This window comes from Diorhabda sublineata, chromosome 9 (genome assembly GCF_026230105.1).
Source record: "Diorhabda sublineata isolate icDioSubl1.1 chromosome 9, icDioSubl1.1, whole genome shotgun sequence".
NCBI classification, from domain to species: domain Eukaryota; kingdom Metazoa; phylum Arthropoda; class Insecta; order Coleoptera; family Chrysomelidae; genus Diorhabda; species Diorhabda sublineata.
This window is the reverse complement of record NC_079482.1, coordinates 16,111,041-16,138,682: the sequence shown is the minus strand read 5'-3', so window position 1 is coordinate 16,138,682 and position 27,642 is coordinate 16,111,041. Positions and strand designations below refer to the sequence as shown.

General features: G+C 32.2%; 2 protein-coding genes across 2 annotated transcripts in view; one reads left to right on the top strand and one right to left on the bottom strand.

Annotated features, from left to right (window-relative positions):
- The window catches only part of LOC130448642 (uncharacterized), a 61,669-nt gene that overhangs the window by 19,952 nt on the left and 14,075 nt on the right, over nt 1-27,642 (top strand). Inside the window, exon 2 of the mRNA XM_056786090.1 lies at nt 24,033-24,230. Within this exon, the coding sequence (XP_056642068.1) occupies nt 24,033-24,230 (198 nt within the window). The remainder of the gene's footprint in view (nt 1-24,032; nt 24,231-27,642) is intronic.
- LOC130448640 (alpha-1,6-mannosyl-glycoprotein 2-beta-N-acetylglucosaminyltransferase-like) lies at nt 3,004-16,571 on the bottom strand. Its single transcript, XM_056786089.1, has 5 exons — nt 16,482-16,571; nt 14,220-14,818; nt 11,173-11,479; nt 5,272-5,486; nt 3,004-3,534 (listed from the first exon to the last, which is right to left on the bottom strand). The coding sequence occupies exons 1-5, from the start codon at nt 16,497-16,499 to the stop codon at nt 3,300-3,302; spliced, it is 1,374 nt and encodes a 457-aa protein (XP_056642067.1). The 5' UTR covers nt 16,500-16,571; the 3' UTR covers nt 3,004-3,299.

The following is a 27,642-nucleotide window of genomic DNA, read 5'->3' as shown; positions in this document are numbered from 1 at the left end:
CGTTAATTATCAGAACTTTTTATGTTTTTATTACACTTTATTTAACGTACTCTATTATAATAGTTTGTTTATTGGAATGGAATTTTGTAATTCCATTTCAATAATTTTTATTCACCTTATTGGCATGAAGTTTTGCATACTTTCTGGCTTTTCATGACAATACATGACTCAATAAGAAAGTGGAAAGACTTTTGAATGAAATTTTGGAATTTTATTTATGGGTTTTCCGGGACTTAATGCAAAAAATTCCTGAGTGAGTAGTGAATGTATAGCTGTGACAAACAAAATTTTCTCATACGACCCCTAGTTTATGAGTTATATGCCTTTAAAGTTGCGACATTAGAAGTTACATTTAAGTTTATTTTGTAAATTATACATTAGAACATTATGAATTTTTAACGGTTCATTACGTATATACAAGTAATGTGTTTGACGGAATAAATAATTCTACACTACTATCTGAAGGCCAGAGGCGGCTCATGCACAATGGTTCACAATCCGTAACTTTTACATGGACTACCTAATCTAAAGATAGCATCAATGAATTCTTATATCGATTTTTTCAAAAAAATGTAATCTTTGTTTAACTCGATAAAATTTCTTCAGAATATCTTATTGCGAACGATCCTTGGCAAGTACAACGATACAAAAATCTACATATCTCCTAATCCATAAATTTTATCACTTTAACAACGAGTACTTTTGTTGAAAAATTCATTTTTGCTATCTTTAGCTTGTACAGGTGGTCCCTGTAAAAGTTTCGGATTGTTAACCATTGGACACGAGCCGCCCTTTGCCTTCAGATAGTAGTGTAGAATTATTTATTCCGTCAAACATACTACATGAACATACGTAATTATTCATCAGAGCTTCAAATGTTCGAATTTATAATTTAGAAAATATACTTAAATAAAAGTTATGATTTGACAACTTTAAGGGCCTATAAACTATAACATATGTAACACTTTTTTATATCACAGCATTACTTTCACGACTTCTACTCACTTCCAAATGTTTTGCATTTTGCACTCAACAATTTATAATAAGAATGCGTTGAGTGTCGCGTAGTTAGATTTTTGCTTCGAAGTGAAATAATCGCTGGCTCAAGTCTGTCAAATCTTTTTTGTAAAATAATTCATTCAAGTCTTTCACAAATGAGATTTTAAATGTAAAATAGCTTCAATAGCTCAATGGATCACTCACAATCCTTTGGTTGGTACAATCTTATTAGAAAGTGACTAAGAAGTCAATTTTCTTACGATCAACCCATAGTCTCAACAAAGAAAAAAGGGGAATGAATAAATTATGTTAAACAAGTTTATAGGACCACACTTCATTTAAAATATACTAAAATAAGAAAAATAATTTTTTTCAACGTGAATCTTGATGGAATTTGTCTTTAAGAAGGATTTGATTATTGGCCTTAATGACAAAGTTGAAAGAGAATTACTTTCTAATAAGTAGCCATGCTATATATAAAAAATATGCTATTGAGTTGAAATTATCAAAAATAATAAAAAAAAAAGAGTAAGTGAATATAGTAATACCATAAATTCTGAGTGTTTGATGTATACAATGAGTTCAACAGCATGGAGATAAAAAGCATTTAAAATCTCGTCGCTTTATGTTAATATTTTGTTCATTAACTTCTTAGCTTTCTTAACTTTACTATATAGTGGATTTTTAGCTAATTATTAGAACGTTATAGTTCCTATATGACCAACTTCCTTCACATTTCTGTACATAATATATGTTCACAAGATACTTTGTCATCATCAATATATATTATTGAAATCATTGTTAAAAACCAATTATGCCAAGAATGTACCAACCTACTTTTCTATATTTTCCTGGCCTTCCAAATAGTTTGTTTATTAAAAAAAATTTTTCATTTTTTGATTTTCATCCTCCTCTTCTATTTGTGCAATGCCATTTATCTTAATTTTTCGCCAATGTTATTTTATAGGTTATTAAAATACAATTAAATATTTTGAGGTTCTTTACTTGTTTGGTAAATATCACAGAAATAGTTGATACCGAAAATTTTGTCTACTAGTACCACTACTGACTACACCAACACTCGATAACCATGTTATCGCAGGTCAGACAGTGTAATTGTGAGTGTTGGTGTGGTATTGGGTAAACAGTGTGTTCAGTATGATTATCACCAACAGTTCCAGAAATTCAAACTTAGGAAAAGTAGATTTTTGGGAAGAATTGATTTCTCTTTGAAGTCAATAATCTTAACCAGATATTATTGAAATAAACTCTATATATTATGAAACTAAAACAAAAACCAAGATTGCACAAAATTAGGACAGGTTAAGTTAGAAGTGTATTATATCTTCGAGCTAACCAATGATGGTTGATTATATTCGTTGTATTAAAATATCAAAGCTACTTAAGTAAATAATTGATCAAATAATAAAATAAGTAGTTAAACAAGGTTTAAATAATCCCACGACCATACTCGAACGAACTCCAGAATATTAAGACCGCTCTTAAATACTGAAAAATCCTATTGTATGAAAGGTTATAATTATATATGAGTAAATCGTTCGAGTCACAACAATGCAAATAAAGTACGTAATTTGATACCTTAATGGAGCTCCAAAGGACACCCGGTATCAATCATCTATGATGTGGATCCCCATTAAAATCGTGTACTATAAAACTTAATGAATACAATATAGCTTCAATTTAAGTAGCTGAATTTATTACTCTTCACAATCACATTAATATAAGACAGAAATTTGATAATCCGAGAGGATACATTAAAGGACGGTAAAAATATGAAACATTATTGGATCCTTCAACTAAATGACTAACAGATTCCAATGGTTCCTAACATCGGTAAGTTAAATTACACACAAGAGATTGTAACTCTTTCTGGGATTATATTATAATATCAAAACAAGGAGGTAAATCGTTTTCTTGCAATAAAAAAATAAATATTCAAGTTATAGTACAATTATACTTTTTGGTGAAGAAATCAATTGCAACTTGTAGGTAATTATTTATTAAAATTTATCAGTGCTCGCATTCAATCAACTTTTACTTAAATAACCAGGAAGAGTAGAATTTACACGGTAACTGGCCAATCTACTTTCCTGTAACATACACACATTTTGATAAAATAACCCATTCCTTGTTAATTATCACAATCATATTTGGAATAAATAAAAACTGATCCAATTACATATTATAAAAAGTAAGTTAACTTGTACGTAATAAATTACCAAAGGATATAAAAGTATGTTACATATCATGAGACTTGAACCAAACAATATAATAATTTATTATTTCAGTACAAACATACTATGATTTTCCTGTTGGCTCGTCATCATTATACATAATTTGTGATCCCTTTTATCGCCCCAACCTCCATTCGCTCTTATTGGTGTATTCTTCCCAATTCTCTGTTTTATTGTCAAGTTATTAGGATACATATAACTTTTGGCAAAGTCTAAAATGCGTTGTATCCTTGATAAGACCTTAGTGGACTCACAATTGTTATTAGAGTGATGAAGACCGCTGAAATGTAAAAAATAATATTATTATAATAGTGTTGAAAGAGAGAGAGAAATGCTTTATTGTCAAAAAAATTGTTACAAAGTGATTGTGCATTTTTTTGCGTTGTAAAATATTGAACATTTAACTAATTCTGAACGTGGAGTAGGTAGGTAAAGGTAGTGCTCCGCGTTCTTCAGTGGATAGCCCTGCAACGAACTTTCTGAAATTGGAGAAGCATGCTTACGAATCTGCAAATCCATTGAAATGAAATTTGGTTTATCATGAAATAATTAACATACCATTCAAATATTTTTGTATATTGATATGTCTCGAAAAATTGTCAGGTAATTAGTTTTCGATAGTAAGCATAAGAATTATTTCTGTCAACGCACAACACTCTGAGAGTGGAGTTTTAGCATGTAGAACACCATGGGAAAAATTATGAATCATGATCGTATTTCCCACATCATTTTTTTTATTAAAAAAGAAGTACCAGTAATGGTTAAATACGAAATTGCATGATCTAACATGATCTAACAACCAGATACGTTCTAAAACTTGTTTGAAGAGTAACGGTACACTTTGAACTCATTTCTAGTATAAAGTCTTTCTATATTTGAGATAAATATCGTAGTTTAATTGCACCTATATTCCTTTCTATTCTCCAGAAATGTAAAACGATTCTGGTGATAATAATTGTTATATTTTTAATCATGTAAATATCTAACTGACCTAATTACTACATTCTCTTCACTTGAATACCGTTTTTGTCTATATTGGGGGCATCAAATTTGTCTTTACAAATAATTGGTTGAATACAAAAAGGAGAGGTACTGAGATGTAAGAAGGTGGGGGGTAAACAAATGAAGAAACCCAGAAAAAATTACCTAAATGTTATCTCGAAAGTGCTTCTTCTCATGAAATGGTTTTTCTTTACTTTAGAAATTGGCCATATAGATACGGGTGATTGTCCAGGACTGTTATTTACATAAAAGATCAAAAAAATGTTAGAATACTTTCAAACGTACTGCAATTGAAATTGTTCCTAAATAGGTCACAGTAAATGAAATTTCTGTACACTATTGTATCCAAGAAACAAAAATACAATGAAAATAATGCAGAAAACCATTTGCTGTTCTTTGACATTCCAAAGATGTAATTTTTATTGGTAATACGTTGATCAGTTTTGTTTCGAAATAACAAAGCACTTGCCACTTTAATCCTAAAATTGAAAACATGCTTTGGTAGAAAGCGGTTTACCACAAATGAAGAGCTAATGACATAACATTTTTTATTTTGTAGAACTTCTATAAGTTAATTTTGCAGATGTATAAAAAAATATAGTTAGTGGGAGATACTTCTTACAGTGAAGTAACTTTTCCATTGAAAAACCAGTCTAACCTTAATCGCTCTCTTATAAGCACAGAAAAAGATGCTGTTATATAATCACTTAACGTAAACTAATATATTTGGATCATATCTAGAGAAAGAAGAAGAATTTAGAGCCTTATCATACTAGCGGATTGCGAACGTCTTCAAAGCGCACACGCGCAGCGAATTCGTTGCGGACGCGCAACGAGATCGCTGCGAATAGCAAAGTGGACACCATTTTGCTCTGTCTAATATAATTACAATATATTTAAGAATCAATTGAAACATGGGTAGTCTGCTGATCAATACGGAAGGGTATATTTAGTTTTACTGTGGTGATACATGTTCATTTAATTGGGTTTTATGTATGTAAAAGATAATTCTTACCATTCCCCAGTGTGAAATATCCTGGGAGCGAAAGGTACCATAACATAAAGTTTCTCTTTCAAGCATGTTTTAGATATATATTGTAATGACCAGTCCCAATTATAATCATCATAAGTACAGAAATAGTCAGTACATTTCACAATATCCATCCATGTTGATTTGTTGAGAACTAAGCCCATGTTGTGTTTACTACTTATCCATGGCAACGTTTCAACCTAAAAAACTCTGATTTGATATATTAAGCTTGTATATAAACGATGAGAATACTCAAAATTCATATAATTTAATTAAACATTTTAGTTTCTCCTTGTCTTGACTCAATAATACTATAGTACCGTGTATTCAACCAAAAGGTAAAGCAAACTAAATGATATCAATCTTCAAATTTTTTGCGTCAATTTGTTTCTTCTATGAATGATAATTGTGATAATATGATGTTAAGACACTGTTCATTTCTTTTCTATAATATGGAGGGTCATAATACCTCACAAAACTACAATGCACTGGAACAAAAGGTGGTTAATCGTTTTGTTCTTTTGTTTTCCGCGCAATTAAGACATCACCTACGATCACGTTTTTCATTCGAAAGATGATAGTCTAAATTCAGTAGTCTTTCCAAATTGGCTTTTTTAAAGGTATAAGACAAATTAAGCATTTCCTCTATATATTTTTTTCATATTTTATTTTTATATTTTTCATATTTGTACCCTATTATTGAATCACAATGCTTTCATATTTTCATTCCTCGCTTGTAAGGTTTTAAGGGTAGGTATTGTTTAAGTGAACTTCAACCCTTGAATTTAATTAATCAATATGGTTTTAGATTCTGCTTTTGGAGATTTTTTATTTAGACATTCAATCATTGGATGAATGTACTGAAGCTTTGTCGTGTTTGAGTTTTTTTTAGGATGATTGGAGTATTCTTCTGAAAACAAAACCTGTAACCCATCCCTTAATAGTTTGTGTGACTGTAGTGTTTCCCATCATAAAATCAATAAACCAATAATGTTGTAGGTAATGTTGGAACCCGATTATATGACATATAAGCAAATAGCATCATATTACGGTCATTATTTCATACTGTTCTGAGTTTATACCTAAAATTCCATAACATTCAGTAAAATCTTAATTTAGCCAGATCTGGCACCGCTGCGAGCGTGGTGCTAGCCGAATACAGCCCCCTGCTCTCGGCGCTGCAGCTTACAGACAAAAAAAGTGTAAGATTTGCGTTGAGAACGGTTGAGAGACGAGACTCGTTTTTCAGTTCGTAGAGTAAACGTGTATCAATTTGTACAATTCTAATATTTAGTAATATAGTGAATCAGTCATTTCATTTCGTTTCAATAATTACAGTCCACTTACTAACACATACTGATTAGTCAAAATAACCTTTCGCTATCTATTTTCATTGAATATATTGAATATACCATCGATCTCTTTAGTATCTAGCTTCTTATAAAAAAATTCAGATCATCCAAAATACTCATGGTATGGAGGATAGAGGTAAGGAGGATCATCTCATATGGGGGCTTAGCTTAAAAACTATCCGCTTGTAGACGGTAAATTATAATTCGAAATTTGACCAGAATGGCGCTCCTGTTGCACGAGATATCATATGAACTTAGTTATTTTAGGTAGAGTGAAATATGCAGTGTTAAAAAATTTTAAATGACTAGAGTCGTTAATTAAATATTGGTATACAAAATCTAAACTATTCACAAAATAATTTTGTAAATATAACCTAGAAAAGCTACTTTGTGATAACGCTGAATGTTCATTAATTCTTGTGAATTTCTAAAAAGAAAGTTTCAATTATCACTTCTTTCTTTCTCTGTCCTTATTTTTAAATTTCTAGCGATTTATTTAAAATTTACACTCACGTGATAGTAGCGCCTCCCTAACGTAAAGAATTTGATGGACACTTTCTGTAGTACAGAGATGGTTCTCCTTATCTCTACCCTCCATAACTCATGGTTTAATAATAGAATTATTTTTTCTTCCTGTGAATTACACTGATAGCTTCTTTTTATTTATCCAAAATCACTCGTGAAACGGCAGTAGGATTACATTTTTGGGAGGGGAATTAATATCTTATAGTTTTCTGTTGTTTTCAAATGAACTTTCTGAAATTTCGGCAAAACTACTTCGATTTACTGCTGAAAATTCTGTAGACTATCACTACTATCGTCATGCTCAAATTTTAAAATGCTATTTTGGGAAGTATCGAAGTATCAATACGCTTGACGACATTATCAATACGGATAAAAAAGTCATGAGCCAACATTCGCCCCAAAATGATTTGTTTTTATCAAAAAAATAAAAACCCACGTGGCAATTTTATTAATACATATTTTTCGTAGATGAAATGGCAGCTTCAAATCCGAATATCTTAATAACAAAATTCGTCTGGTTTCGTGCACGTTTCAACAAGTAGTGGCAATTATATGAATCTAACCTAACATGTGTTTAATCTAGATATAGATAAACTACGAGCCAAATTCGTCTACATTTAGCACATCCCTATTTCATTCCAGTAATTTTCCCGATACGTCTTAAATTTGAGTCAATATTTTACCACAACTGCGTCATAAACCATGCGAATACTACTAGCCGATATAATCATTTCCCTGCTACAATGGTGCTTATAGGGGTTGCTGGGTAATCCCTTTGATAAATAGAATCAGTTTATTAAAGATGGGTTGTTGTCAGAGTTTTCTATTAGGTTGTTTTACGATATAAATCTCCACTCTTTATGAGTATTTTCAACATAATTCCGTAGACATTGATACGCTTATATTAACTTCACCTGTATGTGTTTTTATGAGCTTATTTGATTGTTTGGAACTCTATTTTGTGGCTTCTTACTGTTAGTATATCCTACCACTTCAATTGCGTTAGTTAGCCGAAGGGGCTAAGATGTCAACCTCCGGATTCGACAATCGTGAGTACAAATCCCGTTCACGCTATAACAAAAATTTTTTTTCTCGATATTTTTTTTTTAATTTGTTAATGCAAATTTTTTTGCATTGAAACGAATTTTACACCTGTCTGCCCTCTGTTGGAGATTTACTATAATACCTAACAGTATTACTTTAGAATTTAACACCTTAAATTTGATTATGTTGTTCGAGATGAATTTTACATCCGTGAACCCTCTGCTGGTAATTTACAATACTAATGACTAGAAAAATTTTTTTCGACAAATCGAACTAAAAAGTAGAGAATAAATATAGTTTAAAAAAAAGCACGCTTTCATAATATATGAAGCTCAAAAGTGAAAAATAATTTTAGATCAAATAAAACGCTCTGAGGAAAACCAAAGGAAATTGTTGAAAATATCTTTTCCAAATAAGCTTAAAATAATAATGAAAGAAAAATATTGGTATTATTGTGAAAAAGCGTGGGGGCTTTGTTCCATATTTCTCATACATCCAGCGCCCGACGCTTTTTTCATATTAATATTTAGTTTTATTGAACTACATTTATTTTTATAAGTCCTCCTAATATAATATTTATTCGTTTTATTCGGCAGTGATTCGAAGATTTTGGAAACAATCCACGTGTAGAAGTACAGTTTCCAAATATAGGGTTATCTGAAAAGTTTACGATAACAACCTGTTGTTATTATGTATTTTGCGAAGTATATTTGCGCATGCTTTGATAGATTCTCATTAAATTTTCAACCACTTTAGACCTTTAGCTTTTATTTGACAATCATATCAGTGAATATTTTTCTGAAAATATCTGTTTTTGAGAGACTCTGCACCATCATTCAAGACCGGGCAGCTAATTTCAGCTTGACACAAGACGAGCTTTCTGGAAAGCCAAAAACTGTGATAACCGGCGCGTTATAATGAAATAAGTTAACCAATTGGTAATGGACGGCATATAGATTGAGTTTAGAGAGATAGAAGATGTTATCGGCACATAATAGAAATGTTAGCAAGTTACGTTATTGAGTAAACTCACTAAATAAAAAAATTAATCGATAATAGAATCATTCCATTTCCATTCGTACTTCATAGTTTTTTATGAATGCGTAAGAAAGGAGCTTAATATTACAGATTCTAGAATATACTCATGTAGAATTCGGAAAATACAGAGATGGACTGGAAATTACGTGCCCACAATTCAGATAAAGTCAATAGCCGTTTTAAAAATAGAAAAAAATAACTTTAAACCTTTTTGATTAACATAATCCAAGAAGAAGTTACTCTAAACGAAATAAAGGTTGAAAACGGGATATTTTGGTTCTGAATAGCAAAAATCAGAAAAGTTAATTTTCTCTATAGTTTCAGCAGTTATACCTTTGAAGGCAAGTGATACATCTATAGAACTAACGGCTGAATATATTTTATTGGAGACAGAAGAAACTTAAGTTGAATATTAATATTGTTGGCTTAGAATAAAGTTCTATTTTTTGTAACAATGGCAATATTTTCTGTTTCAAAACTTGCCTTATTCATGTTGATATTGGAAAACTTCGTGTCCACACTTAAAAGTTTTTTACCCTTTTATATTACATATATAAGATTGGCAACTGAGTACTTTCGCTTTTTACCGATTGAGAGCCTTGTTTATTTTTTAAATAACTTATATTAGTGCTTTGTCACGTGAAATTGGTCACATTGACGCAACTTCAGCAGCAAGTAGTGCATGATTTTTTATTAAAGCCATTAGTTGTGGATTAATTTTAAAGGGATTGCAGAAATGAACATTTTTGGCATATTTTACGGCTCACAAAGACACATGTTTACAAGTTTATAGTACTCATTACTCAACAGAATGCACGTATCAGAATTGGTTTAAAAAATTCCGTTCTAGAGATTTTTCCTTCAAAGATGAGCAACGTTCTACTGAAGTTGATGATGATCAAATCAAACTTATAATTGAAGGGAATCGTCATATAAATGTTCGCAAGGTTGTGACGAGGCTACATGTAACGTACCCAACAATTTAAGAACAATTAAAATGTCTTAGGCTAGTTAAGAAGCTTGATATTTGGTTCTCTTACAAACAATCAACATTTGAGATATGCACCTTAAACGAAATGAAATCGACCCTTTTTTCACTGGTGGTGAAAAATGGATCCTGTACATTGACATAGTTCGAAAACGATCTAGGAGAAAACACCATGAAATATCACAAGCAGAAAACAACAAAAAAGCTCACTCTGTCAATTTTGTAGGATAACACAAATGTTGTGTTTTGAAGCTGGTTCCAAGGAACCAAAGGATAAATTCTGACCATTACTTCCAAGAATTGATGAAATTGAACTGGATGAAGCAACAAAAAAAGGCCAGAATTTTCAAATCGGAGGTTTAGTGTTCCACCACAATTATGAAAGGCCTCATACATATTTAGCAAGTCGTGTGAAAATATAAGAGTTTGGCTGGAAAATTATGCCACATCCCCCATACAGCCTTGATATGGCACTATCTGATTAACATTTATTTCAAAGTTTGCAGAATTCATTGAATGTTTAAATTTTCATAAATGACGATGACCTTCAATAGCACCTGATTCAGTTTTTGCTGATAAGAAATTATGTTTTTCCATTGCCCTAATTATATTTATCAAAACAGCCATTCGAAACTTTATCTCGATTCACTCAATTTTGTCTAAGATAGACAAGGAGAGTTTTACGTTTACACGCATCATTTGTTACTGTTTATTATAATCTATTAAATTCTTTATTTATCTATTTGAAATTGACAATTTCTTGAACTTGGCTTAAACTAATCCAATAGTGTATTAACTGGAAGATAAAACGGAAGATAATAAGATTGAATATTGGAAATAATCTCCAAGTATTTGAGTAGTACTAGCAAAAACATTTTCTCTCTTGTTTGACCATAGAACTCAATTCATCATATGAGAATACTTCATGTTGTCTCTTACCTTATCTGAGTATTTTTTATAATTTACTATCCTGGAATACGTTCCCAAGGAGAGTATGTTACAGTTTGCACAATTTGCTTTTCTGCTCCTCTCCATTAATTTTAATACATGAATGAAGTCTTCGGCAACATAATGGTCTTCCTCAAGAAAAACAACAAGTCCTTCATGATTTTTAGTCACTTCGAGTTCATTGAAAACCCTATTAGCTTTCCACCACCAATGGTGTTTAGTTTGAGTGAACTTAGCTTCACGATAATGGCCGTATATATCGGGATTCAAAGCGTTGTTACAGTTCAAGACAATGGCTCTACAACAACACTTTCTAACAATTATTATATATTAACAAATAAAGAACAAATAAAGAGGTTATTTTTTAGATTATTTCGTAGGAATATCAAGGATTTTTAATGGAAATGGAAATACAAAAAATGTGTTTTTGAAACTCTTTACGGAGACTGTTGAAATTATTCTAAAAAGAAAATAGATAAAGAACTTTGGAGACATAAATATTTATTGTTATGTTTATGTTATATTGATTGGAAAATACGTGATCAATTCCTTGTAAAAGATTATAATCATGACCTCTAGGTCTCTGGTGTTTCAATTTTCATATCACATTTTTTCAATGTATCAGATATAAAGCCTCCGTTCTCTCATAGGTTATCATAATTTATGTATGTAGATAATTTGTTAAGCAAGATCAAATCTTTGCACTCTGTGCAAGAAATTTTATTATTCTTTTGCGGTGCGAGATTCAAATAATTTAAGGTTATTATTATTACAAATTCGAATCAGATTTGTTGAAAACTTTCATCACTGTTAATTTACCTTTATTTATTCAGCTATTTATTTGGTTCGTCAGAAGATCCATTTACAAATAAAGAGATTTTGTTATCAGAGATAGGAAATATTATATAATAGTGATTGCAGAGTTAATCAGAGCAAACAAAAAGGGATGTTTTTAGAATAATTTCTAACAAATATTTTAATTCGATAGGATACAAGGAGAGGTTAGAATCTCGCCCCCAGTGTTAGATCGTCCAAAGAAAATACTCTAACGTGTCGATTTTTAAACTTTTAGTATCTAACGGTAAAAGTTTTGATATTCTGATCAACCCTCTGTAGGTAACCCATCGTAAATTCCAATTTCAAATAGCAAAGAAGGTGATGTGAAATTTCAAAGTTAATTGCAACTACTGATTTGTCTAAAAAATTATAATTTCATTATGATTGTTTAACACACAATATGGACTATTTTCTGACTAATCATACGTGCGCGGACTTATTATTTTTCGTTATAAATAATGTCAAAAAATGGAAACTATGGTCACAAATCTATTATTGTCACTTCATTCCATTGAGTGAAAAGTAATTGCTTGAAAGTATTTCAAATTTAGGAGACAAATATGAGAAATTATGATTTCTGCTGAAGCTGTCACAAATATAACGAAACCATTATTTTTAATTAACATCTAAATGATAAAAAATCACTCATTAAGTCGTATAACTAACTAACACATATAATTCGTTCAATTTAACCATCGTTGAGGCAGTTTTTTCTTGTTTTTGCATTCAAATGATCCAACAACTCTATGTAGTATTCGCTATTAATTATCTCTCCTTTTTGGAGACAGTTTATGAACAATATATCCTGCGCATCCCAAAATACTGAAACCACAACCTTCCCAGCTGATTGTTGTGCCTTTGGATCCTTCGGACGTGTTCCCTTGGCTGCAGTCCATTCAGATGATGATCGTTTTAATTCGGGAGTGAGGTGATGGATCCATGTTTCATCCATTGTCACATATCGATGCAAAAAATCTGATTTATTACGTGTGAACATGGCCAAACACTGCTCTGAATCATCAATACGTCTGTGAGTAAGCTCTTTCTCATGAACAAATGTTCAAGCATAATTGTAAACACACTGCCTTTCGGTATTTTTATGGCCTCAGTTATCTCATGCAATTTCAATTTACGATTAGATTTTCGACGCAGTTGAATACGCAGTTCGTTGTGAATTTGTTCATGATTCTAGCAGAAATGTAATTCAGAGAAATAAATTGAATGTACCGAAAATACAACTAACCTCATTATGGAGCATCATTTTTTTATTGGCCACGTTCAACTTCAAAATATTCAATATTACAGGCTACAGCCTTCCGGAAATCGGCGAAAGTGTTTTTGGTAATCCAAATTTGGTGATGATGTCGGTCTTAGGCACGACGTCGGTTGCTCACATAATATCTGGGACTATTTCCACATTTTTGCTATGCCTCATCTGTTTACTCTCAATTGCGAAATCCGCGTATTTGGCCAGTCTCTTCTGGTGTTTACTCAAAACCTTTTGAGGCAGGTGAATACACAATTCGTTGTGAATCTATTTATGATTCTATTAGAAATGTAATACAGACAGATGAACCGAATATAGCGAAAATATAACTAACCTCATAGTGGAGCACCATATTTTTATTGACCATGTTCAACGTCATATTGTCAGATTCTTGTTTAAAGAAAATCCCAAGTTGTTTCGTGTCTGTATACAATTTTCCAAGAAAAAAATTGTTTTGAGTTGAAAGAATGTAATTGTCTTTTAGGTTCAATAACTAAGGACTGAAATTTAAACAGTTTAACAGTTAAACCAAATATTGTTTTTCCTGAATGATTGATTAGACATCGTAGGTCCATACACTGGCCGTCAAGATCACCAGATATTACCCCATAAGATTTTTTTATGTGAGGTTTCTTAGAAACTACTAATCTTGGGAAACTTGTGCCGAAAAATGGTACGAGAAAGAGTCTATGTGTCCACCACGTCTACAAAACGACGTGGGGGACAACCGGTTTATACATGGTGACTGCCACAGATCGAAAAAGATTTAGTGAGATAGGCGGGGAGCCAAAAGTGTCTATTTTTGTCTTGTTAATATTCGGTCTCAATATACGAGTTTACACGGAGAGTGTAATACTCAATCCTATCACTGAATACTGATATAAACAGAACTTTGAAATCCAAAATTTAAAATTATATCAATATACTTACTTACACCTCTGAACTTATGTCTCTGGGGCAATCGTTGGGATCACTTCCTGGAAATTCGTTGGGATGAGTTTGTATAGAGTAAGGATAAAATATTTGCATAACTTTACAAAAATTAATGCTCTTGATCAAGTCATTTATTTCTTCTTCGTAGTAATCATGAGAAAATATCAGGAGAGCTTGAGAAATATTCGAAGATTTAGCCAAACTACCAATTAAATAACGCAGGTAAGAAATCCTGTTATGTACTTGTATCACTAAAATAACAGAATCTGTTCGTAGGGTTTCAAAATTTTCTTGATTGTGGATTATTTGTTCTCTGTTGTACTGTGTTATCTTTTGGTTAATATAGAAAATGTCGGACGTGTTGTTAGTATTAACCGATTTGGTCGTTTGTACTGATAATTCCATACCGAAGGCAGAAAAAGTAATATTTGGGCTTGATTTGGGTAGTTGTTGATGATATGTAGACCACCATATAAAATTCAGTTGCATGCTTGTTAACATCAAGAAAAATAATAGCACGCCGCCCCCGCTCCATAATCTTTTATTTCTACCAGACCATAATTGACTTATACAATTTCCTGATAGACTGCATATCTGAAACTATGGGAATTATATAGTTAGGCATTCGTAATTATCGGAACTGTAATTTTAATAAAATCGATTTTATTTGTGACGCATGCGCACAAGGCCTCATTAATAAAGTGCTCTTAATAAGTGCCGTCTTTTAATAAAAGAAGGTATGACCTATGTTAAAATCGGCTTTTTTTTTTGCTCGATGACTAGTTGCCTATATGACTCATGTGTTTTTAGAAATGAAGATAAAAGAATATTGGTTTTAATACATGACCAAATTTCCGGTGTTTGCTGTGTGGTTTAGTTTTTTTTTTTCTCATTTTTTATTTGTATACGATGTCCAAATACAAAAGATTTTGTTTTCGCTACAAGAATGATATTGCGTTTTTAAAGAAAATCGTATTTTATAACCCTATAGTTAATCCCCGTAACACCCCTTTATAAAAAAGACGAAATTTCAGGTTAGAAATACCAACTATGTGTCGAATGCAACCATGTTCCGATCACTTTATTTTTAACGTCGACTTCACCAAAACTAATAGCAAGTAAAGTCTGCTTTAATAAAATGGCCATTCCGATGATTCCCTAATAACTGTCTAGTATATTATTCAAAGCGGGATTATGTTAATTAATACGCAGTGTAAATTGATAAATTTTTGAAATGTATTTTTAGTCAAATCTCGTTTCCAATGTGCAAGGTATCTGTCTTCACTTGAAAATATGTAATTTTTTGCGATTACTAGACTATTTTTCAAAACTATAGATGAATAGTAGATGCAGTTTGATTAGTAACGGTGTTAATTGGAAAAACTCCACAAATATTGAAATAAAAAGTCGATCAAATGGATCAAATCAATTAGTACAGAAAAAATTAATGGAATAATGAAGCATAACTACATTATTATCATATGATATGTGCAGTGTTTCATGTTTCATTGAACACTGAAATCTTACGCTCTCATTGAAACAACACTAACGATAAATATTTAATAGATAATTGTCGTTAGATAGATGTTGTAGTATAATAGTTGTTCTAGTAAAATAAAACTTGAAGGTACCTAATCTTTCACGACAATATTTCTAGCTTATTGAGACAAGCTTTAGTTTTTGATAAGCTATAAAAGCTATAATAAATTCTAAACATTAGAGAGATGAAGAGATTTCTTCTGATTGTGAATGGGATGGGAACATCATTCAAGTGGGATGAATATTTTAGGTTGCGTTCTGGCATAGCACAAAATTTTCCCTACAGGGCTGATATTGTGATGGATTTAGTAAGGTAGTGTGATTTGGACTTAAAAGAAAGGAGCAAATGAAGACTTGACTAAACAAACTGCTTTTCGGAGAGTTTCTAAAGCTTTATGGCTATAAACGGTTTAACGTAATTTTCGTTCTTAATAAATTTCAACAATCTATAATAATTTAATACAATAATAGCTATATGAATTAGAATGTGTTAAAATATGACGTCTTGAATAATTTCAGTGCTAGAAGAAACAGTTAACTTTAATAGATAAATGATGAATTGCACTCTTCACACAATATTATTGATACAACTATCGATTTTACAATAGCTCTCACAATAAATATAATCATATTACAAATAATTCCATTGAAACATCATGCGTCGTATTCAATAAAACAGTTACAATATATGTAATGTTAAATATTGCATAGTCTTTCAACTTACCCCCATTACTTTAAACATAAATTTGGATTCGTAAATATCCTTATTGACAATCGGTGAAGCCGACAAATACTAAAATTATTGTTATACAGCACATATAGAATAAGATGTCTGTTTATTTCTGTATATATAGAGATTAGATTAGATTGTGGTTGTCTGATAGATATATAATAATAATTCCCATATGTAGTTTTGTGGGCAAGATTGAATTTCAGTTTTACAATGAGAATGCATACGATATTTAATCCAGTCGTACGAGGATGGTCCTAGAAGTAGCTTGGTCCAACAAATAAAACACAAATATTTTGGAAAAAAATATATTTATTTTCCAGCTTAATCACCTTTTAGCTCCATACACTTTTCTCAACGATGTTCAATAAGTTCGCTACCATAATAAGAATCGTCAAGCTCCTCAAAATAGTCATTAACTGCCGTCACCATATCTTTACCACCGAGCCATTTTTTCAAGTCTGGGAACAGAGAATAATCCGAAGAGGGTAAATGTGGCAAATAGGACATGTGAGGTAGCAATTCACACTTTAATTTATTAACTTTGACCACTGCAATAACGGATGTGTGAGCTGGTCCATTGTCTTGATGAAACTACTCTCTCAGTTCTTTGTTTTGATTGTTCTTCTGTTTCGGGTATAAAGTGATGGACCCACGTTTCATGCATGGTTATGAAACGGCTCTATTTCTGTGAACCACCTTGCGCACAGCTTTCTGATGTCCAAATTTTTAGTTAATAAGCTATGTACCGCATTTTCTGAAATGCCTACTGTCTTCTAGCTTACGCACTTTCAGTCGAACATCATCCAGTACCGTTTGTGGATTTTTTTTCAACATTTCTGGAGTCGTCACCTTATATAGTAGACCACTGCTGGTATTCGCAGATCATACAGCCTCGTTTAAACTCTGCTATGCAATATTCCACTGATAACGAAGGAAAACTTTCCAGAGTGAAATCTAGTTTAGCTTTTGTATTAGTTGAGCTAATGCCTTTTAAATAAAAGTATTGTATCACATAACGATGCCCAATTTTTTTATGCTTACAAATTCACTAGAAACATTCACTATTGATGGCTGCCAAACAAATGCTAAACAACGTAGCATCTTCAAAGATTAAAAATATGCTGTATAGATTGTGTACTTTCTAATACGCGATTCCTTTAAGAGTATGAATACTCAGCGCAACCAGTAGCACTTCCCTAACCTTCGCTATAATCGGTTGGTTAAAAGCCCTATCACGACCACTACTGATATGTAAATACTCAGCGCCCTCAGTGGCAGTTTCGCGACTCCTACTGGTGTGTCAGTATTCAGCGCCTCCAGTTACAGTTTCCTTACCCATGGTAAAATCGATTGGCTGAAGGTTCTATCACGATCACCACTGAGGTGTGAATACTCAGCACCCTTGAAGCAGTTTCGTTAAACCACTAAATCTAAAGCTCGGCGGTTGAGAACAGCAATCCCACATAGTAACCTCGGATTTTAACCTGATAGGTCCGGTGCGGTCTGCGGTGGTTATCACAGGCTACCTGATTTACCTCTCACAATTCATTGAGTTATATCGGCATGCCTGGGTTTCTCCCACTTAAGTTCGGATGGACTGGCGCAGAAACCCATTTGCAGACTTTGTAAAATTTCCTAAACTCACTCTACTTCTGTTCTTCTTCGCTGTAGACTGCGTTGTGCACGGACTGCTGGTTCTTCGACAGCTGCATTTTCTCTTCCAAATATTAAGATGGCTAACGGTATTTCCTTTACCACTCCACTGGAACTTCCGGTTGGGAAAAATATTTTACTTACAATGGTTTTCCTTGGTTGGCTTCTAACGCAATGTGAACGACAGAACGACTTCCCTTTTCGACCATTTCTTTTATTGCTAAAAGCGATTCCATTTCTCTAGCGGTGCAAAAGGTGGGATCTCTTTGGCTACGAGCTTCGGAGCGCGTGGAAGAATACTATCCTTGTAAATAGTAATTTTGGGGGAGAACTAAATTTTGAATTGAAACCAGGCTATTTTTCTGGTTATTCTCGAAAAAAGACTATATTTTTATGTTTAAATTTTGAGCCTCGCTAAGTTTTTGATACATTTTATTATAGTTTTGTGGCACAAAATAACCATGTAATTATACATACCATAGAAAAGCATTATATTTGATAATGGGCATGCATAAAATACAATAATATTTTTATATTTCTTTATATTTTTATTTAGTACTTAAGTACATATTACATATAAAATAAGAGATTTACATAACCTAACCTAACCTAACCTAACTTACTTAAAAATCTATCAACTTTCCCTGTATTGGGTTATTTTATGACTCGACCTACCTGCATTTCTTAGCGCAGAAAATACATGTGGGATTATCTACCCTTCTTTGTCAGACAGGTAAAGAAGGATGGTTAGCGCCCAAATTACACCCGCCGGAAAAGACAGTGTTCATGATTTATTTTTTTGGATTATCTAGGAATGTTATCAAAGTGATTTTATTGCTTGTACTGAGTGTTTATTGTAATATGAATTTTTGAAACGAAATTTATGGTGATTGTATGATCAATAGAGTATTTTTAAAAATAATTTTCACTTTTGTGTACCTCTTGCTCCCATATAAACCAGAAACAAAATCTAATCAGGAAAATGTTACGTAATCGTGATTAGAGCAGTCCAAGGCAATGGTAATTAGGACTACATAAATCATGATCAGAACCATATGAGGTAATCCCTGATAAGATTTTACAGGACAATCCTGATAAGCATCTCATGAGGCAATCCTGATCAGAACCACACAAGATAATCATGATAAGGACCATATAAGGTAAACCTGATCGAGAACTCATTACTGATCTGCGTTACATCCTTATCTGGTCCTTGTCAGGTTACCATGACCTATACTTTACCAAGCTGCAGAATTACCTTACCGGGTCCTTACACAAAATTCTAGTCGGGAATATTATATCTGATTGGTCAATTCCACTTGGCCCCTCGCACTGACGCATTCTAAAGCGACGTTCAAAACTCATAATGATTTGTGTGTAGATGAAATCAATGCACTTGTGTTTCAGTAATCTAATAATCGATGTCGGAAGGGATATTTTACTAAAATGACGGACATTAACGTCCAATATATATTTATCTATCCTTCCTTGAGCAGAAAAATGAACGGTGATTGTCGCCCGAATCAAAGGGTATCGACTGAGATTTTGAATAAATTTAATTATGAAAAAACTACCCTTTACTTACGAGCCTAGAATTTTGCTAACACCTTTAAAAAATAATATGATCCTCTACATTAAATTGTACACATATTTCTGTTAAAACATTTTTGTTGCGACCAAGTACTCAGCACTAGGGAAGTTATTGAGTTATTAATTTTTGTATTTATCAATAAGTTCTACTAATATGCTAACCGATATTGACGGTCTCATCGAGGCAATTGTCCGGCATCTTCATTTAGAACCTAAGTTGCTTTACCTCACGTTGAAAACCACAAAGTATTAAACCACGCGCTGCTGTTGTTTATCGATAATTATAGCAAATGAAATTGTACACATGCTCTTATTAAGAAACTTTCCATAGTCTCCATTGCACACACAACGAATCCAACGCTAGTCTCACGATTCAAAGTATCTTTGGTAATAATCTGAAGTTAAACCATTCAAAATCACTGTTATAACTTCTTCGACTTCTTTCAATTATGATGAGTTCGTTTGAGAGGGTACCTTCTTCTGGAGAAATGAGAAATGCTCAAGGGATCGTTATCATCAAAAACAGGAATGCTTCCACCAAAAACTCCTACACAATCAACTAGTAATAGGCTGATACGATATCGTGATGTAAGATCTAGTCTGTCTTAGCAAGTTATTCACGATGAACGATATCGTCTTCTACTGATTTACGCCTCTTTCCAATCCGCTTCTTCTATTCAAACACTGGTGTTTTTGTGATACACTTGACTTCATACACGATTCTTGCATTTTTACAACGCCTCTGAAACAATTACTATAGGAAAATACACAAAATCAAATGTTCTATCTGCAGATTTGAGGTAATACTGGAAGAGGCTGCCAGTCAAATGTACTTTAAGTGAGGTAGTGGTGGCAATTACTGAATGAATTACTGAATGAATGAATGAATTATGTTTATTTTACTTTCCACGCTTCCTTCTGAGAGAGTTCTATATATGGAAACCATCAATTATCTTGGAAACTACTTATTATATAAGCTAGGTTGAAGTTAATATTATAATGATATTTACATTGTTTCTATATATTCTGTTACTACAAATGGATATGTTTCATATATTGGGATGAAGGTGATAGAATTTTTATAATTTTGGATGGTGGTATTACTATTAAGTGTGCTGCATGAGGTGTTTGGATACACATATTGCACAATCAATTTTTTCATTAACATAAAAGAAGAGGGAGCAGGTGATTAGTGAAATTAGAAGTAGTAGAGCCGTAACAATTAAAATATAGTGACTTATTTTGTCCAGTTAGGATGTTAATAAAGAAAATCTCAGTTCATTACACAAAATTGGAAAAAAACTAGTTTAATTTGAATAATATTCCATTTTTGAGAAACAGACAGTAAAGGCGTTCACTTTAGATGAACAAAATATTGTTCAATTAATTCTAATTTTTTAGAATAAAAATTGGTCAAATATATTTTTTATCGTAAACCATTACCACTAATATATAAATTGCATCTTAATCTGATAAATTTTATGGTGTTAAGCCTCAGATATTTATAATTTCAATAAAATACGTAATTTCGATTAAGTACAAATTAATATTGCCAGTAAATTTAATAATAGATTATGATTCACACAACGGGTTTAGTTCAAGAGGCTAAAATACTGCCAAAACTTCAAATTTTTGATATTTTCAATCAAATTATAACAATAATTGGATTCTGAATTTACATACTCAAACTTATATTTGAATAAAAAATGAATGTAATATTATTCAATTGATTTTTATTGATAAATTTGAATGTTATTATTTTTAAGCTTCTTCAGATCTTACTTGTAAGAGAGAGATACAGTCAAAGTAAAAAATAACAATCGTTTCTACCCTCTTTAGCGGCGTCCTATTGTTAAAATAACTTATAATAGACAATAATGTTGAACTAGAATTTTCATGTTGGGATTCCTTGTATACTATTGAGGCTTTTCAAAAATTACTCTGTTAATTGAGAAAAAAGAGTTTTTATAAGTATACTTTAAAATTGAAATTATTCACATTCACATTTTCTTTGGCTCGTTACATCTAATAGAGAAACTATTAGATTATCACTTCATTTAAAATTTCGTGTCTACAATAGAATTTATTTGTAAGTCTCCACTGAAAATTGAGATATAAATCACCAACGTTTAAGTCACATAAGCAAGACACTTCGAAACTGGAATCGTTAAGATTAATTATTGGTGAATTTGGTACAAAGCTGTATTCACTGCCAACATGATATATAATTACTCGCTTTCGTTTTGAATGAAAATTATTAAAGAAATGATTTTCAGAATCATCAACCCAGCCATATTTAACAACCTTGGTTTCGCCTAAATACACTGATCAATTCTTGATATATCAATATTTTTGTAGATCGACGATATAACAAAATGACCTAATACCCACGCATTTTTCTATTTTTATGTTTAAAACCTACGCATATTTAATGGTGGCACTACTTTGGGTTTATAGAAGTCGAAAGTCAGATCGTCTGTGTTAGAAGTTTTCCTGTAGCCTGGTGAACCGGTTCATGAGCCAAATGGCCGACGATAGAGAATAATACAGTCTCAACTGTACCCGCTACCCGCCTACCTGAATCCTGAGAAGAACCGTTTATTTCCGGGCATTTCTCCCTTTTTTTTTCGTCTATGTTTATTTTGTCCTTCTTACTATTGCACTGCACATCACTCTAAATCCATCACAACCACAGCCCAGGAGTCCTTTCTATATCAGAGCCAAACCGAATAAATATATTCTGCCTTATGAATAATGTCTTCATATGGATAGATAGATAGGAACCCAAACATTTATAAAATAATTCTTTGACATTGGGTACGTAAATCTTCACGTCTCACGACTGACTTCTTTAGTAAAACTTTTTTTACTATCCTAAACGAAATCTCCCTCAATTAATTCAAACAATTAAAAAACTCAAAGATAAAAATTGCAAACTAAACTAAGATTTGGAAAAGAAATTGAAATGTTAATCCGTCAATTTTAATTTTAATTAAAAAAATTGAGATATATATTCTGTTTTTGAATCGTTAGGATTCAATTCATTTTATCCCAGAAAAATCTGAAATATTAACAGTATAAAATTCATAAAAATATTTTGCTGTGTCTATGCTTGCTCAAATGCGGAGGTTTCATAAATTTTGAACCTTTTCACAAACCATCCACTTTTTTATTTCTCTTTGTACGATAACTTCTTTTTGGGTTATTATATAAGAATACAAATTTGATTTAAGGTAAAATATCATTAAAATTAATCACATATCACAATAATGTGACTTAATATTTTGAAGAAAATGCTACACATTCTAAGATTTTATGCTCAAAATTAAAGACAACGTATGTTTTTTGAATGTATATATTTGTAAAAAAAAACATAATTTGTAAGAAAAGTACTCAAAAAAATAGAAATATAAGAGAACGATTTTTTAATAAATCTTATTTTACATTTTTGTGTCATATGCCAAAGACTTTTTTGTTAGCTTCATAATCCAAACCTTTTTCTATTTCCTTCTTTATGTGGAAAGTGATCGGAACCTGTAGCTATATTTGATTTTTGTTTTGAACCGGTTCATCAGCCAAATTGCCGACGATAGAGAACAATATAGTCTCAACTGTACCCGCAACCCGCCTACCTGAATTCTGGGAAGAACCGTTTGTTTTCCGGGCTTCTCTCCCTTTTTTTTCGTCTGTGTTTATTTTGTCCTTCATACTATTGCACTGCACATCACTCTAAATCCATCATCGGAGCCTGTAGCTATATTTGATTTTTGTTTTGAACTTTTTACTTGCCAGAGAAAAATTTTTTTTATCGATTTTATTTAGCAACCAAATTCCGTTCCATATGCATAGGTCCACAAGATGAAAGAACATTTTCATGTATCATCTAATACTTTTTCTTGGTGTGCAGTAATTCGATGTCATTTGGTCTGCTCTGTCAACTCGGCACATATACCTGTTATACTCAGCTACCATGTCAGGTTTAATTTTCTTTACTCCCTTTTGTTAAGTTACTTCTGTCATCCTTGACTTATGTTTACTTGAAACATCTTGCTTATCGTGCCATTTTAAAACTCTTATCTGTCCCTTTTTTTCCAGATAATATTATCCTTCCTTAGTTTTTTAGATACTCCAACTGTTGGAGGATTTCCTTTTCTGTTAACCAATATCAAGAATAGCCGCCACGAAACATATCTATGGCACATATATGTGACTGTATTCCGAGAAAAACTATGCGTTACATATATGTGTCAAGTGGTCGTGAATGTGTTAATTTCATTATAGGTCAAATTATTTTTATAGTTGAAGATCTGGTGAAAAAATGGTCTCCTGTGATTTGGTTATCACCAGAAGAAAAATATTTCCCACTCAATGTCGACGATTTTCTTAAATACGTATATGTATCTGATGAAAATGGTGAAACAGTTATGCCTCATCTAAACGGAAAGCTGCCCATGTATATAACGGAACGATTCAATTTGATGACACATGAATCTGTTGGTACGTATTGAATTATTTGATTTTAAAATAATCTAATTCCATTTAAAGATGTAAACAAATATGAAAGTAGTTTCCTGAAAACACAGCTAGTTTTGTTTTTGATTGAACTGATATGTGAGAACTCGCATTGAAAGTTCTACTTTGCTCTAATGGAACGGTGGTGATATGTCCAGTTATACCAAAAAAACAGGCGATCATTTGACTCAAAGTATTTCATGCACGAACAACTTTTGTTGGATTTGACTTGTCTTGAAATAACCACATCGTCGATTGTTGTTCAGTTTTGGGTTCATATGCATAGATACTAATTTCGTCCAATTCACGATCTTAAAGACGTCTTTTGAATTGAATTTTTTCAGTATTTCTTGTTCACACAAGCTTTTTATGAGCAATTTTCAAATTATGCGGTATACAAATGTTTTTACAGCCAAATGCTCATGCAATATTGGATGTATGCGAGTGGAACTAATGCCCAGTTATGCCTCAATTCCAAGGTATGTCACATGGCGATCTTGAATTGCTTCGATGTTTTCTAGTAAACATCCAATTTTAGATGATTATTTAGACGATTATTGTATATCACCAAAAGTCGAAGCGAGTTAATCGATACACTGTTGTTGGTTTAAAATGATTTAATTTCATTTTTTGACTAAGATGAATGTTTCAAGTATCTGTGAACAATTCAAATAGCACTAGTATGACAACACGATCTGAGTACGTTCACCATTAAAAATGTCAAATTTTATTATGACGATGTCAAATTTGATATATTTACATCAGTGTTGCCATACCTCAATACTTAAGTAGCGTGTTGTCTGAGAAACAAATATATTTTCGAATTCTCGCGAAATATAATATTTTATAGATTAATATATGTTGAAACTTGCCTATTTCGCAAATTCGCCAGTTATGTTGTCCTAGCAAACAATATTACAATCAAAGGGATGTGTAGGCAATGAGATGTGATTTGATTACGTATACATTCTTATCATGCGTGATAATTTTGTATTTTTATACTAAAACTTTTAGCAACTTTATGGGTTTATCAATTTAGATGTTTACCCTGTAACAATAAGTAGTTTTCATTATTAAGCTCTAGCAAAAACAAATTTACAGAACCCTTTTTCTATTGCTCCCTTTCCAGAGACTAGAATCTCAGGTAGTATGATGAAAATTCAGAAAATCACTATCTTTGTACATATTTTTTTCGTGCAACTTATTTGTTTGTTCTTTATTTACTCTCCGATCACACTTTTGTAGATTTGACAGGTTTATTTTTAAACACTTGTAACCTTACTTCCCCGACTGGAGACTCTTTCTCAGGAAGTGGGAGTCGTCCTCAGTTATAGTATATAAACAACTGGTACTTAGATGGGGTGAACAATTAATATTAAATTGGATGCCAGCAACTTTTTGACTAACGTTAAAATTAAATGAAAAAAATGGAAAAGCTGGAACACTATCTGACTTGAATTAATACAAACCATAAATATCCGGACACGATTCCCGAAATTAATATTCATTGCTGTGTCCAATAATTAAGAAAAGCAAGACGACCAAAAGCAGTTATAAATTGGAAACAACTCAGATTTCTATATATTAAAGATAAGACTGGAACTTATCTAGGGAAAGCCGGGATAGTTGCAACCCTCAATTGAGTTCCCAATTGTTGGAGTTAAATTTAATGAGATGGTAGTATACCTTCATGTGGTTAAGCTCCAAACTGGCAGCAGAAGAAATGCGAAAAAAAAAATTAAAACGCAAATGGGGAATCCAAAGCAATCGCACTTAAAAAATCGACGGCTTTTTACTGGGCTTGGTATGACAACCTTCTAAATAAATTAAGATCGTACGGTTTGTCGTCCTCACTCAGTAGCTATTCGATCCATCCTGCTGGCAATCGATGGACACAACTTTCAGAAAGCTTTCAGATCACTGCTGGTGTTCCCCAGGGATGCATTTTGTTACCTACTCTATGTACTCGACAAAACTGCCAACCCGATCTATAGCTTCGCCGATGATAACATATTGGTGACGTTGTTCAAATCAACCGCTCCATTAAATTCAGCTACTATCCAAATTCGTAAGCGGCAACAAAGCACCATCATAACAACATACCACCACCTCTACAAAGCCCAGATTCGTATATCTTTGGAATATTACTCGCACATTTAGAGCTTGGCTCCTAAGTATACCAAATGCTCCAGTTAATATAGAAGATAGCAGTCCCACATATAAGCGATCCAGATTGATCAGAAAATTGGACAGTTTAGAGTATAGAAGAAATATCACCTAACTGACTCTGTTTCATCGATGCTACTCTTCTCAGCTGACTAAGCTAGAGCAGTTTTTGCAAGACTTACTCGATAGGCCCTTAAATATCGAGCTCGTCTGCAGACGCCCAAAACCTCATTATATCGGGATTCAATTCTTTGGAGAAGTGCAAGCTTGTAGAATCAGTTACTAAGGCATGCCTTTTCCATGCACTACAAGCTACAGAAGTACAAGATCAATCTTCACGGACATTTCGACACGGCTCTTATTATTCGAGTGTAAAAGCGTTACCCTCTTGTCGTTGCTTTTCATATGAAAATATACAAAAAAAATTAATTTATATTTTTCCAAAATATAACCAGGTATCGGTCATACTCTAACTGTTCCAAAATAAATATAAAATACGAATTTATACTATTATACTATTAACTATTATATAAAATTTGGTTGAAACAGAAAAAAATTAATCAAGATAACTGCAATTTTGTGAGCTCTATATAAAAAAAATCGTTTAAAAGGGATGAGAAAAACTTACAACCGAATATAAAATATAATATAAAAATTAATATAACGACAAATTTTATTGAATTTACTTTGATTTAAACACTTTTAAAGAGTATAGAGTCAAAGAACGATTTAGCTACGAAACTGGGGTTTTATTGAATTTTTCGAATGTAGTGGGAGGTCCATAACAAATCAATTTCTTCAAAAACTCGAATGCTACAATTGACATAGAGGTGACTATTGAGCTACAATACCTGAATAAAGGAATTTCAAAATATGTGAATAAGAACGTAACAAACCGAATGGCATGTTACACTGTAAAAATTTCGATAAAGGGTTCGATGTAACGTTGGCATCGTGAATGATTCTGTATAAAAAATAATGAGAAATAGTTTTTGCATATTCTTTTAAAAATTTAAAAATAGAACTAGGGCCAGTAATTGGTATTGATGAAGCTCTATACTACATCCAGAGAAAAGCCCAGATTACGGATTGGCTTGCTAAGAAAAATATTGCTTACTATAAATCAAAGTTGAGTACCTAAATTCAACATTATTTCATAAAGATAAATATAATTATAACAGGTGTTCGGTGGCAGAATTAGGATTTGAATTTCGAGGGTAGCGTTGGTATC